The following is a 20,421-nucleotide window of genomic DNA, read 5'->3' on the forward strand; positions in this document are numbered from 1 at the left end:
ATGAGGTATAACTGAGGCTGACCAGACCAGGCAGGGTGGTTTTGGATGAGGGCAGTATTTAAAAAGGCAGGAAGCTGTGAAACGGAAGAAAGGCGGAAGAAAGGCATCAGGGGAGAACTCAACAGACCCTGAAAGCTGTTCTAAGGCCTGGAGGCAGGGACCCAGCTACTCACCAGCCAGGGCCTGCAAGCTGGGGAAGCCATGGTAGGTGACATCATCAAGCTGGATGAGCCGAGGTCCAAAGGTCTGGCAGAGCCGTTCCACCATGCCAGTGATGCGGGCAATGTTGTTGTTGGAGGAACAGATGAAGGAGAAAAGGCATTCAATGGGGTCCAGTTGCAGGAGTCGCACACCTGGGGACCAGAAAGGCAGGGAATGAGAAATCACCTGCTGTTGGTAGTGAGCTCTTCTTACCCTCAGATCCTAGGCTCCAATGGGAGCCTAGGGGAATGAGGGACAGCGTTATTAAAGACAGTAACAATGGAGCTCTCATTCTTTGCAGCATCTTGTGAGGTCCGTGTTATCATCCCATTCCACAGACAAGAATGCACAATGTAAGCACTATGAGGTTGGGGATTTGTTTTGTTCACTGTGGTATTCCCAGTCACATAGGTGATGCTCTTTAACATTTACAGAATGAACGATGTCACCAGCCCAAGATCACAACACAGCCAGGATTTGGCTCAATATTCCCATCACTCCACTATGGTGGTCAGCAGGACATTAACAGTAGTAATAATAATTACTGTGTGTCAGGCACTATTCTAGGCACTTTATATGTATTAGCTTCTTTAATCCTCATAAAATTCTGAGGTAGATATAATCCCCATTTTACAGATGGTGAAACCTAGTAAATTAACCAAATCACAAGCAACCCAACCTCTGCCTCAGGCTCTGTACTCACCCTTGAATTTCTGAGCCACCTCTTGAAAGTGGGGGTCCACAGAACTCCAATGTTGATACAGTGGAGCAAGGCTGACATCCAGCTGGAAGTACTGTCGCACGGCCTTTAGCTCTTCCCGTGTGGGCCTGCCAACCCTGCCCTTGTCCCCTCGGTACACAGTGCAGTAAAGATGCTCCTCATTCTGGGTCAGGGTCCATACCTGGTCGGCCAGCACGCCACTCCAGTGCGCAGGACTTTGCTCCCTCCACCTGCGCCCCCAGGCATACGACAGCCTAGCAATCAGTGCCCCTTTCTGCACCCTTTGGGGCCCTCCTATCCTATAACTGCTCCATACACAAAACTGACTCACGAACTGCAAAACACAAGTGCTTTCTTTTACATCAATTATGTAATCCTCGCAAGAGCACCGCGCAGGCTAATTATTTCCACCTTATAAAGGAGTTAACCGGGTCATCACTCGTGCTTCGGTCTCTTTTGTACCCTTCCTTCACCCCCAACGTTCCTTTGCACCCAAGGCCTGCGGTGCTGAGCAGCCAAGAGCCAGGGTCACTCACCGGAAAGACTGTCCAGAAGCCAGAACCAGGTCCAGGCGTAGTTCAGAGCGTGGACAGGGGATGGAGGCCCATAGGGCCGGGAAGGAGGCTAGAGTGCGATGCCTCATGCTACCCGGCAGAAGGGAGATGACTGACATTTCCAGCCAGACCCCGCCCCGCGATGGTCCGGCTCACTCGGAAGGGGCTCTACCGGTCAAAAGACCTCGCCCCAAAGACCACGCCTCTCAAGGGCTCACCCACCAAATCCTAGCCTCTTAATTTAAGGCCCGCAGTTTTATTTAATTTCTCCACTCCGCGCAGGCCCTGCTCCCTCAACGCTTCTTCCCTTTCACTCTGTCTCGACCCTCCCGCACTTCATAGCCTTTAGGCACACCACCCAGTCCCTCAAACTACCGGGACTTTGTGAAGCGCGCGCTAACGCGCTCTTCCGCTTTCTCTGGGGGCAGACCGCTCTCACCGGAAGGAGGGCTCAGGCCAGGCTAATTGGACCCAGAGGTAACCAATCCGCGGAGAGTTAGGAGGCGCCAATGAGATTCGGGCGTGGCGGCGAGTGGGCGGGCCTTTCTAGGCGCTGCAGCGGTTGGCGCGCGCTGGGTTCGCTACCCGCTGTTGGCCATTCCTCTGTGGGATTTGTCTGCACTCGGCACGCCGGCGCGTCCCATCCCCGCGCTCCGCGGCCAAGACGCACAGTGCGCCCTCAAGCTACAGTCCTCACCGCCTGATTTCCTCCGAGCCCTGCGATCCCTCAGGGCCTACCCGCCCGCAGAATCAAGTGCTGTCCCCTGGCATCCTTAGGGCCTTTCTCAACGAGCCTCTTCTGGCTGATCCTCGCTTTCATCAGTCTGCCTACCCTGAATCCCCCTCACTGAGAATCGTGCCCGGATCGCAGCTCCGGGCCAGCCGAGCCAGAGATGTCTCTACAGCGTCTGGATCGCGAGGAATCTGCCTACTCCCTCGCTCTCCGAGTTTCTGTCCTCCAAGCGCTTGTCCCAGAGCCTCGACACCGAACAACCTTAGGCCTCACTGACTTCCTCATCAGAGGCCTGCCTCCTAGGATTCTGCGCGGACTGTCCCATCTGGCGTCACCACCCACCTGAAAGCCCTACCGAAAGGGGTCTCTGTAGGCCCCCTCCAGGACAGCGCCCAGCGACCCAGAGAGGCCCCGGAACCACTAACTCTGTGGCCCCAGGGCAGCCCCGTTGCCAGGGCCGGCTGCCTAGTCCAGGGAAGATGGAGCAATATAACTTCTTCCCTCCTGGAGAAAGACACAAAAACCACAGACAAGAACTGTATTTGGACGGTTTCTCCCCTTCTAGCATAGTGATTCTTGGTTATTGTATCTGAATGATCAGCCTGCAGATTCCTTAACGGACAGACTGGCAGCTGATTTGTCTGTCTCTCCCACACAGTATCTAGCAGAAGGTTGTAAACCTGGTAGCATCTCAGCTCAGTAGCTGCAAGACCCTGGGGCTGCTTCCTGTGCTTGTCTCTTCTGTAGGACACCAGCCCTCAGACGCCTAGCACTTCAGAGGGCATTCCTCCAGTAAATGTTTGAAGCGGAAGAGAAGGTGTCAAGGTGGGGAATGAATGAAAAGTCAATCTGCACTCCTGCTCAGTCCCTAGCTAAACAGGGGAAGGTCACAGCTATAGTGACTCTGAAGAAGTACTTGGATCATCCAACGGGCAAAGGACTTGAAGCATCTGCAGTTCAAGAAGGGATGGGCACTAAACTCTTCCCTTCCAGCAGTTTGGCATACTGGTTACAGAACCTGCTTTGCAGACAGGCTTTTATTCAAATCCTAGGTCTACAGCTTCCTTGTTGTGGGAACTTAGGCAAGTTACTTAATTTTTCTAAACCTTGGTGTCTTTATGGAAATAACTAGCCTGTTAACTTTCCCCATAGTTATTGCAAAGATTATACAAAAGTGTGGATCTAAAGGTGCTTCAGCACAGAGTCTACCACTCAGTGAAATACATAGGAAATGGGAGCTGTCATATTATCTTTGTCTTACAAATGCAACAGTCAGCAACCACTTGAGCCCAATTATTTCCCATCCCTGAGGGACAGAGCCTCCCTTTTCATCCCTTTGCCCTGGCAGAAGGCAAGAACCAAGAACTCCAAACAGACCATTTATTTTCTAAGAATCAATATATTTTCTTCCTTTGAAATAAATACAAACCAGTTTGAAAGGTGGGGGAATCTATGGGAAGAAGGGAAGTGGGGACAGGCCCCAGTCTTTTTTTTTTTTTTTTTAGTACCAAATGACTCTGGCGCGACCCGGAAACGCAGTTACAAATGAGAATAATTTAAATTCTCCGCTAATTACAGTATTTACAACAGCAGGGGAGGGGGTCACCTAGTGCCCCTCTTCCGGGCTGGACAGACATCAGTCCCACTGCTAGGCTGGGCGGATGCCCGCTCACCACACCACCTCAGGGGCCTCAGGCCACTAGGCAGTTAGGGACTCTCCCGGCACGAGTAGGCAGAGGTGGTGGGATGGCCTGTTTTACACAGTGTCCTAACCTTGGCCCACCAGCCTGCGCTACAGTGCCGTGAGATCTCGGGAGCTTTCTGGCCTGTGGGACCTCCCCTCTCATTGCGCAGAGCCCCCAGGGGCCCTTGGAGTGTTCTGTACAGTCCAGCTGCACTCAGGGCGGGAGGGACCTCCCCCACCCAGCTTCCCCTGAGACTGGCCCCAAGACCAGGAACGAGTCAGTGCAGAGGCCGGCGCCACTCCAGGACGGTGAGCCACGGGGAGGAGAGGCGGCAGGGCGCTGAAGGCTGGGCTGGGCAGCATCAGTCGCTGTCGCTGGTCTCGCTGCTCTGCTCGCCCTGCACCTTGCTGCGGTGCTGCAGGGCCCTGTGGTAGGCTATCTGGACTGACTTGCGGATGTTAGATTTCCGGCCCTCCAGCATCTTCTCCTTGTCAAGGTCCTGGTTCACGCCCAGAGGAACCAGCTTAGTCCTGGGCAGCCACTGCCTGTAGGATGAGACGAGGATTAAGTCAGTCATCTCTTATCTCTGGGAGGACAACAAGCACCAGCCTCCCTCACTTGTTGCTTCCTTCAGAAACTCCTAAGTGCCCATTCTGGTCCAGGCTCTGGTAGGAGTTACAGAAACCCAGAGATGCAGTCCCTGCCCTCCAGAAACTGCTCACAGGCTAGTGATGAAAACAGCCCAGTTGACAGTCACACTGGGGGATAACCACAGGGTATTTATGAGTGCAAAAAGGAACCATGACCTAGCCTGAAATAGATACCTTGTCCCATGGGCTCCAGGCAGACTTAACTGACATTAGATATCTTCCGCAGACAATTAACAACAACAACAAACGACTACACTTGTAAATGTGACAGAACAGGGAATCAGAGACCCAGTGATTAAGTCTGCTTTATCCCCCACATCTTGTCACCATGGAGGCAGAGGTGGGAAAACTAAATCTAGAAGCCACCTTAGTCTGGGTGTGGAGCCACCCCTACATTTTTCAGTCACTCATGGTCCTCTGTTTTCTAGCTACAGCTGTTTGTCAGCTGCTGCCCACTCAGTCTCTCAGACTCTTGGTCAACACAACCCTTTTGCTCAGCGATGTAAGTCCCTCCCCCACTGATTTATGATCGCCCAGGCTGTCAGTGCTGGAGTTTCCTGGCAGCCTGCCCCCAATAGCCGGGGTTGCATCTGTGGCTGTGAGTCACATCAACTGCTCCCCTCCTCCCTTACCAGGTTCTCTTGTTGTCAAAGAAGAGGACGAGGTAGAGATGCTCTCGGGCTTCTTGGGTCATCTGTTCCCCAAGTTTTAGCACCTCCAATGGGGGCACAGGGATGGGAACCCCATGGTGGAACATACCTTCCCGGGGCATCTTTGGATCAATGATCTAAGGGTGTAATAAGACCTTGGTTAGTTCAGTCTCCTCCTTCCCCCAGGCTTACCCTATCCAAGAATTTGGAGACTACCTCTGAAGAGGGGACAGAAAAACGTAATCATCTAACTAGGGTTGCAATCCTGGCCCTCGGCTTCCTCCCATGCTGAGCTATTTCAGAGCCCAAGAGGCAAAGAGAAGAGAAAGGGATGGATGGAGAAACTAACGAGTGACCTCTGAGTGACTATCTGCTCAAGACTCGTGCTCTGCAGCTCGGCAGAGAGTAGGAGGTCTGCTGCTTTTGAGTGTATGTCTTGGGGCTGGAAGACAAGGGATATGACGAGAAAAGCAGAAGCCTACCAGAGCTGGGTATGATGGATACCCTCGGCATTTGGCCCACACCAGGTCCAGAGCATCCAGGGGGGAGTCCTCATCCTCTGATAGCCAGCCAGCTCCCCGGCCCAGACTCTTCCTTACAACTTCACAGGAATGGGAGAGAGGGGACGGATCAGCAGCCAGGGGTCTGGCAAGGCCCTGACACCAGGCTCCCAGCCCCCCTGGCTTTGGGTGGGCGTACTTACTGCTGTGGCCCACGCCGCGGCCAGCGCCCACGGAGTAGGCCTCATTCTCAGTGCCTGAGGTATCTTCGCTGCTGTCCTCTGGGAATGTGCCCCGAGAGAAGGAGGGCTTGCCCCGGCCTTGTTTTGAAGGTGTTGTGCTGTGGACAAAAGGGATGCTCAACTCAAGAGGAGGGTGAGAGTGGGGAATGGCATGGTGGTGTCTTCTCTTGGCCCCTAAGGTCTAAGACTTTTGGAAAGCAGAGGCTACTTGAATAATTTCAGACTCAAGTGCCCTCAGGGATTTGGGGGTGATCTGACTGAAGTGGGCTGGATATAGCAGTAGTGATGAGTGTATGCCCCATCTTAAGGCAACAGTGGCCAGAAATGCTAGGTCTAATTTTTAAAGGGAATACAGAAACTGGGAATTTTATGTGGTACTTCTGGGTTTGTTTTTTTTTTTCTTTAAATATCATGCTGGCCAAACAAAATATGTCTGTAGACCAAATCCAGGTCACCACAAATCAGTTTATGCACTCTGTTCTAAGTGAAAAGTGAAAGTGTTAGTTGCTCAATCATGTCCAATTCTTTGCAACCCCATGGACTGTAGCCTGCCAGGCTTCTCTGTCAATGGGATTTCCTAGGCAAGAATACTGGAGTGGGTTGCCATTCCCTTCTCCAGGGGATCTTTCTGACCCAGGTATCGAACCCGGGTCTCTCACATTGCAGGTGGATTCTTTACCATCTGAGCTACCAGGGAAGCCCTCTGTTCTTAAGCATGAACTTAACCAAGGACGGTCCCCTCTATTTCATTATGGTGACAATCTCATCTGTTCTATTTATTTTGCAGAGAACCTTTGGTCTGAGCCATCTTAATCTAGGTGGAGATGGCTGCCACCACACTCCCCACAGGGAAATTTGGAAGGCCGTCCTGGAGGCAGGTTTAAACCTAGAGGGCTGGTACCTGGTCCGGTCGGAGGCAGCACTGCTGCTGCTACTGCTGCTGGATTCTGAGTCTGAGCTGCTCCGAGGAAGGCTGCAGTCGTTACGATACACCAAGAAACTCTTCTTTACTGGCTGGTTTCCACCGCTGAAGCCATTGGCTGGTAAGTCTTGGTTGGGGGTGGGGCAGGAGGGAAGGAATCAGTCAGTAAGATGCAGATCAGAGATCAACCAGGGTAAGAGGGACTCAGAGCTTGGCTTTCCGTTCTGTGCTGGAAAATTCCCCCAACCTTGGCCAGCAGAGCCAGCTCTGTGCAGTGTCCACCACCACTGGCCACAGCCCTGCACCACCCCTTGCACCTCCCTTGGCCGTTACTAGCCTTAGGACACGAGTGGCTTAAAGGAGATTTCCCCAAGGAGAGTGAGAAGAGAAAAGGTGAAGTGATAAAATGGAGGGCACCCTGGATGGGAATCTGGCTGGGTTAGTGTCTGTGGGCTTCAGTTTCCCCATCTAAAAAGTGAGGAGGTTGAATGACAGGCTTCCTAAGGGCCCTTCTAGCTCTGATATATTAAGGGCAAATGAAGGGCTAGGTGGGAGTTATACTGGGAAGGAGGGCAGCTTTGCTCACTCTATTGGAGGGGCTGGGTGATGGTGAGGCTCACCCATTGGGGGGTCTTCTGTGGATTTATCACTGTCGCTGTCTGAACTCGAACTGGGCCGAGGGCTCCTACCCCGCTTGCGCTGACGTAGGGAGCCCATGATGGGGAGCTGGGGGGGCCCCACAGGACTGCCTCCGTGGCTGGGGGTCATCTGGCTCTCCCGGTTTTTGGGGGGCCGGCCCGGCCTCTTGGGCGGTCCAGCTGTCTTCGGGTTCTTTTTGGAGAACAGAACTGAGGTTCTCCTGCCCACCTCAAGTGCGGGGGTTGAGGACATGTTGGGACCCAGGCCTGGAGCAGAGAAAGAGAGAAGGAGAGTCGGTGAGGGGCCTGAAGTGGGAAGGGCGTCTGTCTACGGTAGGCCCTAGGGATATAGGACATAACTTCAGCTAGAATAGGGGAGAATGTTTGGGGGGCAGGGAGTTGGGAACACTGTCTCTCACAAATAGCCAGAGAGAGGCAGCTAGAGGCCCCTGAAGGGGGAAGGAGGGAGAAAGTGCAGCTAGCTGAGCAGGAGGGACCTCTGCCTGGGGGGCTGGCAGGGGCTGAGAGTGTGCTGCAGAGTCCAAGTCTGGCTGGCCTTGGGGTCCATCATGCCATGGGGTTCAGACCTTTGCTTGTCTCCTGGCTGCTGCTCTCCTCGGCGGCACTGTCTGTCTGCCCGTCCTTGTCACAGGCCGCTGGGTGGGGTGTCAGGCTGCCCCGGCTGGAAGGGCCGTGTCGCTCAGGCCCATCCCGTCCAGTCTCCCGCTGGTGGGCAAGCTTCCTCCGCAGTGCTGTCATCTCTTTCTTGATCATCTTGGCGCGCCGAGAGCGGCCCACGCTCTGCTTGCTGGCGTTCACCTCATCCAGCCGTTCAAGCAGCAACTTTAGCTGCTCTTCCACTGGCAGGTGCTTCTGGTTCTCTAGCAGGACCAGCCGCTCTTCCTCTGCTGCAGGGGGGTGGGAACAGGGGATGAGAGGTCAGTCTCAGGGCAGCCCGCTGGGCCCCGTGAACCTGGGCAGGCAACCAGAAAGTCACTCCTCTCCCCTCCGCTTCTCACCAGGAACGGTTGTAAAATAGTAGCACCAAGATGTAGAAAGGCGGGGATTGCTCTCCATTCACCCAGTCTGGCTTCGAGAGCATTCCTGGGGCTAGTTTGCCACTGCTCAGACTAGCTGCTTCCTGCCTACACTGCCTGCTCCCAGGAGGGGACTTTTGGAAAGCTGTTCATCCCTGGCATTGGCCTCTATGGGTATGTGTGACTTATCACCCACCATCTTCGGTGTGGTGTGGGGCCTCGTCTCCAGTCAGGCTGTGGGGGATATGCATGCCCGTCTCAAAGTCAATGCCCATTTTTTCTGCCTGGCGCCGGGCCTGGCGGAGCACCGCGCCACCCTGCTCACGGAGCCGCACTGCTGCCCGGTAGAAGATGGTATCCTTGGCATTATACTTGAGGCAGTTGCTGACGATGAGGTTGAAGTCCTCCTCAAAATCATCAAAGTTCAGGTAGCGGTAAGCCTCCAGGTTCTGCTTCATGGTGAAAAAGTCCATAGGCTTTTTGATGTGGTCGAGGTAGTCAGGTACCTGGAGAACACGGGAGGTGGCTAAGTGGAGGTATGTTCCTCATTCCCCCGACCCCGTTCCTAACAACCTCCCTTGAAATGCATCCACCAACCTCCTCCTCCTATAGTCAGAGGCAGGCGTACAGCACAGGGGAAAAGAAAGCTGGATTCTAGTCTGGACTTTTCCAGTCACAAGCTGAGTGACCTTGGCAAGCCTCTTAGCCTCGCAGGGCCTTCTTTTCCTTGCTTGGAAAACAGTAATGAAATTACAGCCAAATCCTAGAGCCACATGAGGTCTTAATAAGAAAATGGCTAGGGGGATCCTCTGGAAGTAACACCACCCTGCATGCCTCTAGCTCTTTTGACTTCTCAGTAAGCCGTGTAAGGCTCAGGCCTCTCATTCTATACCTTTTAGAGAGAAGAGTCTGCCAGGCAGGACCTAGGGCTTCAGAGATGGTTCTTTAGGTGCTGAGCCTTCTAAATTCTCCGTTCTAGGGTTCAGCACCCGGAAAGTGTCTTCCTGCCCTGGGCTTATTCACTTGGCAGGCTCAGTCCCTGCCTCTGGGGAAGGAGTGCAGACTGCCTCCCATTCTGGGCCCTTGATACACGAGAAGGACAAGACAGAGTCCAGATGATGCCTATGGCTCCGGTTCACCCCGGAGCCCCAGAGCCGCCAGCCCCTCTCTTCATGGTCCCCTCCTAGCCCCCGGCCCAGACCTGCGGCAAGGGTCCATCTGGGAGAGGAACAGAAAGAAGGTGGAGTGAGGGGAAGGGATTCTTACTTCGTCCAATTCGGTTACCTCAGACAGAGGGACCGGCTCGCTGAAGATGTTGCCCGTGTCCTTCTCTTGGAGCTGCTCCAAGGTTTTTCGAAGGAGGATGAGGAAGGGGGTCAGCTGCATCTCCATGGCGATCTGTTGGACCTTGATCTGACAGACATAAGGCCCCATCAGCCAGGCCCAGGCTGGTCCCTTGGCGGAGGGGTCGGGGGACGGGTAGCTGGTGTGGGGACTCGCTTCCTCCCTACCCCACACCGCTGGGTGCACTTCACTACTGTGGACTTCCCCTTCCTTGAAGTCCCAGCACCAGCAACCTGCATCACATCATGAAGGAGTCCATTCATAAAACTCTCCTGTGACATCCTGCTTCTGATGAGCCTGAGAGCAAACTGAGCTCCAGGTTACCTGACTCTCACATTAGCTGTGTCCCTTCCTGGCCAGGGGGAGCACACCTTTCTGTGTTTTCTGTTTTCCTGGGTCTGTTTTCTCCACTCTAAAGAAAAGCTGGTCCGGGAACACTCACCGTCTCCCTTTTGAGTTTCTCCCGCTTGCGAATCAGCTCCACCAGCAGCCGTGCTCGCTCCAGGTCATGCCGAAGCCGCTGCCAGGACTTAAGCTGTTCTTTGAGGGCCCAGTTCTTGTCCTCGGAATCTCTCTGAAGAGGCAAAAGGGGGATCAGGAGATGATGAGACAGCCAGAGGCGATGAGAGCCCAGGAAACTTGGGTCAAGGGCAGGAAAAGCCAAAGCTGGGAGCACAGTGATCTCTTGATAGGCGCGCCAGCTAATGTGGAAACTCTGCAACGCACTGTGTCTGTTGAGCCCAGCAGAGTTGGTGCTTGGTATATGCTTGTTGTGAATGAAAGGATGAACACAAGGAATAATGCATGAAGGATAATGTGTAAGGATTTCATCCTTAGCCTGATTTAAGGTCTAGTTTAAAGGAACAAACAGCCCAAGCCCTCAGGCATTGGAAACTGCAGTCACAAATCTCTGTTCTGGGGACCTCCCTGGTGGTCCAGTGGTTAAGACTCTGTGCTTCCAATGCAGGGAGCACGAGTTTGATCCCTTGTTGGGGAACTAAGATCCCACATGCTGGGTGGTACAGAAAAACAAGCCAATGATAAGTCTCTGTCCTCGTCCCCCAGGCATTAGTTCCCAGAGCCCACAGGGAATCTGACATAGTACCCCGACTTGGTCACAGTTCCTCTGAGATTGCAGGTGGGTCTGCAGGCGACGCAGCAGCGGGACCCCATTCCGCGACTGCCTCTTCAGCGTCCAGTAGCTGTGCAGCCTCTGCATGAACTGGCTCTTCCTCTGGATGGTCAGGCGGTTAGTGATTTTACTGAGCCTGGGAAACAGGAGAGCAAAGAGAAGAAAAACCTCTTGGGCCTTGATTTTCTCACGGAGAACAGGGGTCTTTGGCTCATGAGAGTTTCTGCGTGGGACTGAATAGGGAATAAATCTATCATCAAGAAGGCCTGTGACACTGGGCTAAGGCAAAGAAGAGTAAACACAGCTGGATGTCAAGGGCACTTTAGGAGACAGGAAGCCAAGCTCCCAGTACTAACCCTGTTCACCGGTGGCGGGGAGGTGAGTGAGCCTGGCCCCTAAGACTGCTTATTGTCACTGCAGCCCCGAGTTCTAACTGACCCTGGGACACCCAACTCAGGCTGAGCCTGGGAAGGTTTTAAGATGAAGTACTACGACATAGCAGTCACCTACAGGAAACTGTCTAGGTAGCACAAGAGAAGGTGAAAAGTAACTGATGCTCACAGCCCTCAGTTGTGGCCATATCACAACTCCTTGAGCATTTCCTTCCCTCTTTTCCATTCTGTTCTCCCTTCAGAATCAGACTATTTCTTCCACTGTGGCTGGTGGCTACTCCACCGTCTTACTAACTTACACCACCCCAGCAGCATGCATGGAGGGCAGTTTCAAATACACCTGCCCACTCAGCCAGAGAAAAGCTGAAGTCTCTGGTTCCTAATGTCAAAGTCAGGTGACCTGCTAGAGCTAATCTCTTTTGATATGAAAAATAACCACCACCTCTAGGTAGCTCCTGACAGGAAGAAGAAAACCCAAGCCTGTCTCCACTTAGGGGACTGTCAGTCCCCAACAGGGCTTCTCTCCTCCCCGGCCCGCCCATCTGCTTCCCCCGTACCTGTGTGGTGGAATGCAAGGCACAGACACCACGGGGGCCGCTGCCCGTTTCTCTGCCAGGATCTTCCGAGCCTTCTTCATCTTGATCCGGGACTTGGCCTTGGCCTTCTTGACCTTCTCTGAGCTCCAACTCTTACCCTCATCTTCCTCCTCCTCCTCATCCTCCTCCCCTTCACTGTGAGACAGGGCAGGCAGGCGGCGTGCTGAACCTGGGGGTGTGTGGATGTCGCAGTAGGCGGTCTTGCGGACGCTGAAGGAGGTGCCATTGGCACCTGTCTCCCGCACAGGCTCCATCTTCATGTAAAGGCCAGCCTGTTGGGCACACGTCACGTGGAAGGCTGTGTAGCAGTTGGCCTTGTGGCACTGGATGCAGGCCCCTGAGCCCCGCTGTTTGCAAATGTAGCAGGTCAGCTTCCAGCGTGCAGGCGGGATGTGCTCAATGCTGTCAATGGGCTCCAGGAAGACCGTGTTGGCAAAGCAGACCTCGGGGATCCAGAGGGCACACACCACATGGGCCCAGCGCCCATCATCTGTCTGCTTGAAGGCACCACCTTTGTTGGGGCACAAGGCGCAGTCCACAGCGCGGGAGGGTGACTGCAGGCAGCGGCGGCACAGCCACTGGCCCTCAGGGATGTAGGGGACACCGTAGCACTCCTGGTGCACGGCCAGGTTGCACATGTCGCAGAAAAGGATGACATTGCTGTTCTGACACTCGCCGTCATTGCAGATACAGCACACAGCATCCTCGTCTACGAGCGCATTGGGGTCGCCTTTATTGTGGCTCTCAAAGTACGACTCTTTCTCCAGCCGGTCCATTAGGTACTCAAAGATCTCCTGCGGAATGGGACTCACACCCTCCGTCTTCCGCCGCTCGTTCATGATATCTAGCCAGATGTAGTCCTCCTCATCCATGTCGTACTCAACTTCCTCATCCAGCTCCTCGGCCGACTTCTCAATATACCTGCAGTGCACACAGGCAGCTCGGCATCAGAAGGTTGAGATTTCCCTCCCTTAAAGAATGTGGGCTACATCTGCCGAGCACTCACCCTATTCCAGGCCCGGGCCTTGACATATATGTTGTCTCATTCTAGCCTCACCTTTACTCCAGGCACCGTAAGGCCTGTCATCATTCTTGTTGTGCCGAAAAGGAAACCTAACGTTTGGGGCAGTGAATTCACCTGGCCCGGCTCTCTTGTGAGAAAGTGGAAGAGCTGGGATATGAACCCAGGTATGCCGAGCTCAAAGCTCACATCCTAGCGCCACACTGCCTCCTTTGAGATGCAGAGGCTCAGCAAGATCCTGAAGGGAGAAGGATGGGGAGGCTAGGACCCGTGACTGTAGTGGTCTGGGTGATGGTACAAGGAGTCGGGGGCAGGAAGGTCCTCAGTTTTCACTTGCCAATTTACATTTAAGTTGTGTGAGTACCAGCTGGCTGTGTCCTGAATGGAGCTGCTGTAGATCTTCTCCCAGCTGGTGCAGCGGCAGCTCAGGGCTCCCTCAGAATCTAGGTACTCTTTGCTCTCTGGAAAGCCTTGGGAGATAACAGTCAGGATAGCTAATATTTACCGAGCATTTACTATGACCGGGCATTGCGTTAAGTTATCACAGTTATCTTCCCCACAGTCCTTGGGTCAATGTTCTTGCCCTCACTTTATAGAGGAGGAAACCGGAAGCTTTGGGAAGTTAAGTGCCCCACACAGGTGATTCACACAGCCAGCAAGTGGCAGAGCTAGGATTCAAACTCCACTCCACAGCACTCACTGGGCCCGAGGGACTGCAGCCAGGGCGGCTCCAGGCGCTGGGGTACACAGCAGGCTCCCCACTCCCCTGCTCTGCGCACTCCAGGTGGCCTGACTCTGCCATCATAAAGCTACAGGGAGCAACGACGGAAAAGAACATGGCTTTGGCCTCTAACACACCTGGAGTTAGGTCCTGGCTCTGTTCCTGTGGGACATCCAGGACATCCCTGCTCTTTTCTAAACCTCAGTTTTATCGATGAGAGAATGAGGGTAATACTCCTCATTTCCTAAGACGTCAGGATTACATGCAATTACAAAAATGAATGGACTAAATCAAGTGGTACATAGCAGGCCCTAGATAAATGTTAGTTCCCGGGCCTCCACTCTGCTCGCCATAAGGAAAATGTGACTCTGCTAGCTGGAGCAGGCCAGGCAAGCATAGACTCCAGAGCTGTGCTCTGGGTGACAGCAGGCAAGTGAGCTAACCTCTCAGTGCCTTGGTTTCCATATCTGTAAAGTGGTGATACTAACCTGAACCTCTTTCACACAGCTGTTCGGAACATTAGATGAGTTAATATAAAGTGCTCAGAACAGTACCTGGAGCAAGTACTCAATACATGTTAGCTTGATTATTAGCTTTGGTATAGCTCTGCCCGACCCTGTCTTGCATTATAACTGTTTTTGTGTCTTAACCCCTCCACTACTGGATAGAGGCAAGGACCATATGTGATTAACCACACAGAAAGAGGCAGTCAGTGTTGTTCATCTGAAGGACATTTTGAGTGTGGAAGGGAAGACAGACTAAAGTGCTGTCTGTCAGAAGCAGCTTCTTGCTTAGCCCTTCACCTCGTCCCCAAGGTGACTGCAACATCTTCATCCTTGAAAAAGGGTGTGGCTCAGGGCTAGTGTGAACCATCTGGCCCATTCCAGGCCTTGGCACCAGCTCTCAGCCTTTTCTCTGCCATGACACGCGCAACATTATGTGATGGTGCAGAGCACACTCCCACAGTACACTCAGATTACAGGCTGTGGCGCAGATAAGGTAGGCTGCGTGTCATGTGCGATTCCTGACACACCAGCTGACACTCCACCCTCCCTCTCCCCCTCAAGAAAGTTTATCAGATGCGAGCAAGAGCCAGTGGTATTGTTAGAGAGATGACCTCGAATCTTCTCACATTTACATAAAAAGTAAATAATTTCCCAAACAGGCAATTCTGCTAACAGTAGTGACAAATTCCATGCAACACACCTCCCGACTAGATGGCAGGAGGCCAGCCGAGAGCCGCTGCCTGGAGAACAGATCTGATCCACAGGAGGGAAGAGCGACTCTGAGCAGAAGGAGGAAGAAAATGAACAGGAGCTAAGCTGTGCTGCCTCAGGGAGCAGAGAGTGCTGAAGAATCGGGAGGGGAGAGGGGTCTATGCGTTGGGAGGTGGGCATGGCAGTGAGGACTAACAGATAAGAGAGACGGTGAAAAGCCAGAAGGACATGGAGCTGGGCTGGACAGATGGAAGGATGAAAGAGGGGAGGAAAAGACAGGCTGGCATGTGAACAGAGGTGAGAGGAAAGAAAATCACTTAAGTTCCCCAAAATTTGCTTGTAAAGAACTGAGATTTAGTACTTACTATTGCACTTTTGGTAAAAACTACCTATCACATAAAAACCTTTCTAAGAAGTCCTTGTCAGAGATCAGGCCTTCTGATTAGCTGATACCAAAGACAACTTCTTAACTAACTCACCCAAGTGCCCTCTTTGACTTGAATGCCAAGATTCTCAGAAACAAGTTTCACACTTGGTGTTTATTCCATCCTTTAGCTAGGGTTTCTGAATGTAGTTTCACCACCATACTTCCCCCACTCCATTTTTTTTACCTCATGTTGAAGGAATTTAGCCTTTCAGCTGTGATTTTTATTAGGAGCCACTGTGACAAATTTTTGGAAGGAAGTGGAATACCAAGAAACAGTTAAATGAAATAAAAGGGTTCTTGGAGGAGTATGAAACATAGGTGATGAAAACACTGCTTCTGCATGCTAAAGGATGGGTGACAATAACCAGGCAAGTAACGGGGAAATTACGTATGCAGATTTACAAATAGCTTTTAGGACTCTATGAAGTCAGTGTCCCTAGTCTTCTACACTGAGGCTAGCAGAGGAATATTATTTCTGCACTGCAGATGGGGTCACTGGAACACCAAAAGCCAGACAGATGCCTTTCCCAAGGTCACGGTGATGGAGTAGAAAGGGTCAAGAACAACAAATGGGCCCTTTGATACTGTAGAAATAGTGCCGCTTTGGAGTCAGAGGAATATGGGTTTGAATCCCAGTTCAGCTATCTACTGGCATGTGACTGCTCATAAGTCTGGTCCTTCTCCAGGACTGTGGTTTCCTCACCCGTGAACAATACCTACCTGAGCGAGCTGTGAGAATATGACAGGGAATGGCTATAAAGCACCCAGGGCAGGGCCCGGCATGTGGCAGTGTGTGGAAGTGCCATCCCCACTAGCTGGGGCACCTCTGCCTTGGCAGGGCCAGTGTGTTGCTTCTATGCTTTACCTCTGCCATTTCCTATCTGTTGCTTGTCACCTATTTTTGGCTCCTAAGCCCTGCTTGACCAGTTTTCCGGAGTTGGGAGGTGGAGGTGGCCTTACCGGTAATAGGAAGTCGGCCGGGGCGGGGCATCAGGGGTGTCCTGCTCCAACTCCCGGTAGACCACCTCTGGCAGCTTGGGAGTGGTGCTGGCAGAAGCGTTGTGGTGGTGGTGATGGTTGGAGTCCTTGCGTTTCTCTTTGTTCTTATGCTTGCTTGACTTGGGAGTAGCGGCCGGTGTCTCGGTGTTCTCCTTGTTGCTGCCGTTCTCAGGGGCCTCCTCGGGGGCCTCCTCATCCTCAGACACCACATCCAGGTTGTCAAAGATGCTGATGCGGTGCACGCGGCCGTGCAAGTCCACTTCCACCATGCGCTGGGCCTGTGCGTAACTCATCACCTCACGGCTGGGTGACTGGGATACCTCTGAGGGGCTGGGCGACTGCTTGTTGGCTGGGCGTGACTGGCGCCCCTTCTTCTTGTGCTTTCGGAGTGGCGTCTGCTGTGGGGGCGGTGGGTTGTCATGGTCATAGTGGTACAGATGGTACTCAATACCACTGTAACTCTTGTAGACCTTGCGGCAGGTCTCCACGGGGCACTCATAGGGTGGCTTAGTGGCCCGCAAGTTGTGGCAGAAAGTCTTCACGTCAAAGTCCACCCCCATGCTGTCACATCTAGAATGTACAGATCAGTTAGCGTAGGCCCGGGCCACCCACTCCGCTCTCTCCAGCCCTCCCTCTCCCCAAGGGTCCTGGCCAGCCAACCTCTACAGCAGATCCAAATGCCATCTCGTCCACACCATGGCCATGGTCTTGGCATTATTACCTCTTGTCTGATCATTCTGCCCTGTGTCTCAGTTCTAGCTTTATCTCACATAAACGTGTCCAGAATGATCTTTCTACCAAGTAGCATTAATCATATCAGTGTCTTGATTAGAAGCTGCCTCCTGATGCTCCCCACTGATTTCAGGATAATATCCACATTCCTTATGATGACAGTCAGGGTGTACCTTTCATTCTGTGGCCTTAGTCTTCCTTTCTAGATCCTTCTTTTCACCAGTTATAGCTGTAATTCTGTCTAACCAGGGCAACTTGCCATTCCCTGAATGTTACCAGCTCTCATTCCTGCAAAATGATCTCTATTTAAAATGCCTTCCACCCTCCCTGATTAGTGAGCTCCTACTCATTCTTCAAAACATGGCTCAAATGTCACTTCTGTTATGATTTCTTCATCTCTCTCACAGAGAGCTGTGTTTCCACAGCATTTCATCCTCACCTCCACCCCGGCACTCACCACACTGAAAGTTCTGTCTCTTTCCACTAGACTGGGAGCTGTACAGTGCAGACACCAGAGCCTACCCACTTCCATAGCCCCAGAACCTGGCATGCAATATTGTTTTGGCAAATGAATAAATAATTTGTTGAATGAATAGCTAAATGAGGGGATCACCAGATTAGGGACCGAGATGGATGAAGGCTAGTGTCAGTCCATGCGGAAGTTTGAATTGGTGGCCAAAATGATTTGGTCCTGGACTCCAGCAGAAATACATGGATGATTTTCTGAGGCCTCTGGGGTAAGCCTATGCCCTGGCCTTGGGGATGACACCAGGCCTTAAAAGTACAAACAGGAACATGGCAGTCCAGGCACACTCAGCTCCATGCTGGTCCTTAGAGCCCTCCCTTCCTTCTCTCCAGTGTTCCTGGGTGAGTGGAGACAGCAGATGGCACCAGCCCCCAGGAAGCCCAGCTTGGTCAGAGACTGCCCCAATTTCTCCAGGCCCAGCTGAATTCAACAGTTTAACTATGGGCTGGGCACTATTCCAAGCAAAGCCACCCTGAGCTCCCTGACTAACAAGAGTTGTCTCCTGTGACTTAACCCAGCCAGTGAACTGCTCCAGCCTCTATCCAAACCCCTGATTGCCATTTCATTAAAACTACTTAAACTGCCCTTACTTCCTACCTGTGGCTATCTTGAAACAAACCAATCAGAAGCACAAACTCTACTGTTTCAATGAGTCCCTGGTGAAGGCTGCAGCTCTGCTGCTCTAGCTCCCGAAGCAGCACAGAGCCCCCGGCAAATGTTCCGCTGGGACTCAGCAGCAGACGCGCAAAGAGACACGAAAACTTAGACCCGAAAGTCTGTGGGGAGGGCCCCAGGCCCTGGGGTATGACGACCGCATCTGCCTAAGGCTCTCAGGGGGCTGGAGGAAGTAGGGGGCGGAGGCCAGAGCGATCAGGCCAGGCCCAGGCGGTGCCCGCAGCCCTCTCCCGGATGCGGCGACGTTTCCCCTTGATCAAAGTGTACAAGTTGAACAAGGCTCTCCTCCTGCCATTGACCCAGGCAGCCCCGAAGGGATACACGGTTGCCCAGGGATGCGGGCGGGGGGCGAATGCACTGTCACTTCTTCCGGCTGGAGTGGCCCGACCCTCGGGCTGGGCAGTTTCAGTGCGTGCCCCACGAAACTAGCCTACCCCTTCCCGGCTTGCCACTCCCGCCCTGGTCCCTGGCCCACACTCACCGGCCACCTCGAGTCCGGGCTCATCGCCGGGGACGCCCGCCGGGGCTCCGACCCCACTTAGGGAGGCCGGCGGGGAAAGACGGGCCGGGGAGGGAGAGCCCCAATTCCGGAGACTGCAGACCACGCCACCCCGACCCCCTGCCGCCCCACGCTCTGGCCCGGCTCCCTGGGATTCCCGCGCTGACCCCTGCCGCTCCCAGTCCCGCTGGCGCCCGAAAGTCTCAATTCCGGCGGCCGCCGCCCCTTTCGAAGGCCCCTAGGTTGCCGGGTCTCGGGACCCGGCGCCGCTGGAACAATGGAGGCTCCCGGAGGCAGCGCGGGGACGGCGGCGGCGGAGACGGTGGCGGCAAAGGCAGTGGCAGCGGCGGCGGCAGCAGCAGCGGCGACGGCGTCTGCGCAGGGTAAACTTGGCGCCGCGGCGCTGCCGAGCTGCACTTTCGCCACAGATCCCCGCCCGCCCGCTGAGGCTCGAGAGGCCATTCTCTGGGATTCGGAAGGGCCCCTGGACACCTTACAGGGCTTTTCTAGCGCCTCCATCTTAGAGCTGAGTTTCTGGAGACAGAAGTTGCGACACTTGGGATCCGGAGTGGTCGGGCCGTTTGTAGCGAATCTGCCGGCACGGACGGTGAGCGCGGGACTGGGCGTAAGGAGCCCGCCCTTCTCCCTTCCCCCTCTGCCTCTTCCCCCGCCTCCCTCCCTCCTGCTGGCGCCGCGGCTGCGGTAGGGACCTGGCCTTGGTCTCCGAGGAAGGCGGCGAGGCGGGGCCGGAGCCTCGGGGCGGGGCTGGGGGCAGGGCCAGGAGCAAGAGGGACGCGGACTGCAGCCTAAGGGGCACCGGGAGTTATGGGTAGGGGCGGGGCGGGGCTGGAAGAGAATAAGCCAATCTATGGGGCGGGGTTTGCGGGGAGTGGGCGGGGCCATCTGTAAAGCAGGCCCCAGTAAGGAGAATAGGGACTGAACTGGGGGTGAGGGGTGGGACTAAACAGAAGAGGGGGGCCTCAGAAGAGAAAGGGCGGGGCTATGGATGGGCCTGGAACTTGGAGCTGGGCTGGGGAGAATATAGAGCTGGGAAAAGCCACGCGAGGCTGAAGGGAAAGGGCGGGGCTTGGAAAAGGTAAAAGGGCAGGGCTGAGGAAAGGTGTGGATCTGAAAGTAGCGGCCTGATTGGGGGCGGTGCAAAATGCTAGTTGGGTGTAAAACGGACTGTGTCAGTAAAATAAGATTCAGATGCTGGAACCTTGTAGGTAGGCGGGGAAAGGCTTCATGATGACAAAAACAGCTACTTTTAATGTGACTGGGTCTCTTAGTAGCCATGTGAACTTGGGCAATTTGTTAAAGTCTTCCTACCTCATATTACTTATTTGTAAAGCTGAGCTCGACAACTCTATTGTCAGTTTTGGGGCGGCTTTTGAGAACTTGGTGCCAAGAAGAGTCTATTTGTAAAACAGTACTTGTTGCTTAGCCTGTCCAGTTTTGCCATCAACAGGGAGTGTGAAAGGGTCTGCCAGGGTTCTGGGGCAAAGCCCAAAACATCTGGAAACTTCTAATTTATCTTAGTATAAACCTTGCATTCAACCCACTATAAAGTATTTGTTTTCATATACAATGTCTTCCCCTAAACATCC

At 53.6% G+C, this 20,421-nt stretch overlaps 2 protein-coding genes across 10 annotated transcripts in view; both read right to left on the reverse strand.

Annotated features, from left to right (window-relative positions):
- OGG1 (8-oxoguanine DNA glycosylase) overlaps positions 1-1,891 on the reverse strand; it is a 31,761-nt gene extending 29,870 nt beyond the window's left edge. For all 5 annotated transcript variants that reach the window (XR_010662967.1, XR_010662966.1, XM_065933208.1 and 2 more), the window contains exons 1-3: positions 1,459-1,891; positions 905-1,152; positions 174-353 (exon numbers count right to left, since the gene is read on the reverse strand). Coding sequence is in view for 3 of the 5 variants with exons in the window: in XM_065933208.1 (XP_065789280.1) it covers positions 174-353; positions 905-1,152; positions 1,459-1,595 (565 nt within the window). In the remaining 2 variants the exon portion in view is untranslated. The remainder of the gene's footprint in view (positions 1-173; positions 354-904; positions 1,153-1,458) is intronic.
- Positions 1,892-3,588: 1,697 nt separating this feature from the next.
- On the reverse strand, positions 3,589-19,198 carry BRPF1 (bromodomain and PHD finger containing 1). Of its 5 annotated transcripts, none has more exons than XM_065933214.1 (14): positions 18,797-19,196; positions 16,344-16,952; positions 11,959-12,918; positions 10,983-11,145; positions 10,320-10,451; positions 9,800-9,946; positions 8,730-9,039; positions 8,084-8,404; positions 7,479-7,763; positions 6,838-6,985; positions 5,898-6,034; positions 5,677-5,795; positions 5,177-5,331; positions 3,589-4,439 (listed from the first exon to the last, which is right to left on the reverse strand). In XM_065933214.1, exons 2-14 carry the CDS (start codon positions 16,940-16,942, stop codon positions 4,256-4,258), a joined length of 3,660 nt encoding a protein of 1,219 aa, XP_065789286.1. In that variant the 5' UTR covers positions 16,943-16,952; positions 18,797-19,196; the 3' UTR covers positions 3,589-4,255. The 5 variants fall into 5 exon arrangements, with proteins under 5 accessions (XP_065789286.1, XP_065789287.1, XP_065789288.1 ...); XM_065933215.1 differs by having other exon boundaries at positions 9,818-9,946; positions 18,797-19,195; XM_065933216.1 differs by lacking the exon at positions 7,479-7,763 and having other exon boundaries at positions 18,797-19,198.
- Between the last annotated feature and the right edge of the window lie 1,223 nt (positions 19,199-20,421).

Source organism: Muntiacus reevesi, chromosome 4 (genome assembly GCF_963930625.1).
Source record: "Muntiacus reevesi chromosome 4, mMunRee1.1, whole genome shotgun sequence".
Taxonomy (NCBI): domain Eukaryota; kingdom Metazoa; phylum Chordata; class Mammalia; order Artiodactyla; family Cervidae; genus Muntiacus; species Muntiacus reevesi.

Bases quoted from the DNA above. Each gene is read 5' to 3' on its own strand.
- BRPF1 (XM_065933213.1), bottom strand. From the start codon at position 16,942: ATGGGGGTGGACTTTGACGTGAAGACTTTCTGCCACAACTTGCGGGCC. The intron at 12,919-16,343 runs GTAAGGCCACCT...TGTGCACTGCAG, and splicing joins CGGCCGACTTCCTATTACCG to GTATATTGAGAAGTCGGCCG. The intron at 5,332-5,676 runs GTAGGCTTCTGC...TTACACCCTTAG, and splicing joins ATCCATCATACCCAGCTCTG to ATCATTGATCCAAAGATGCC.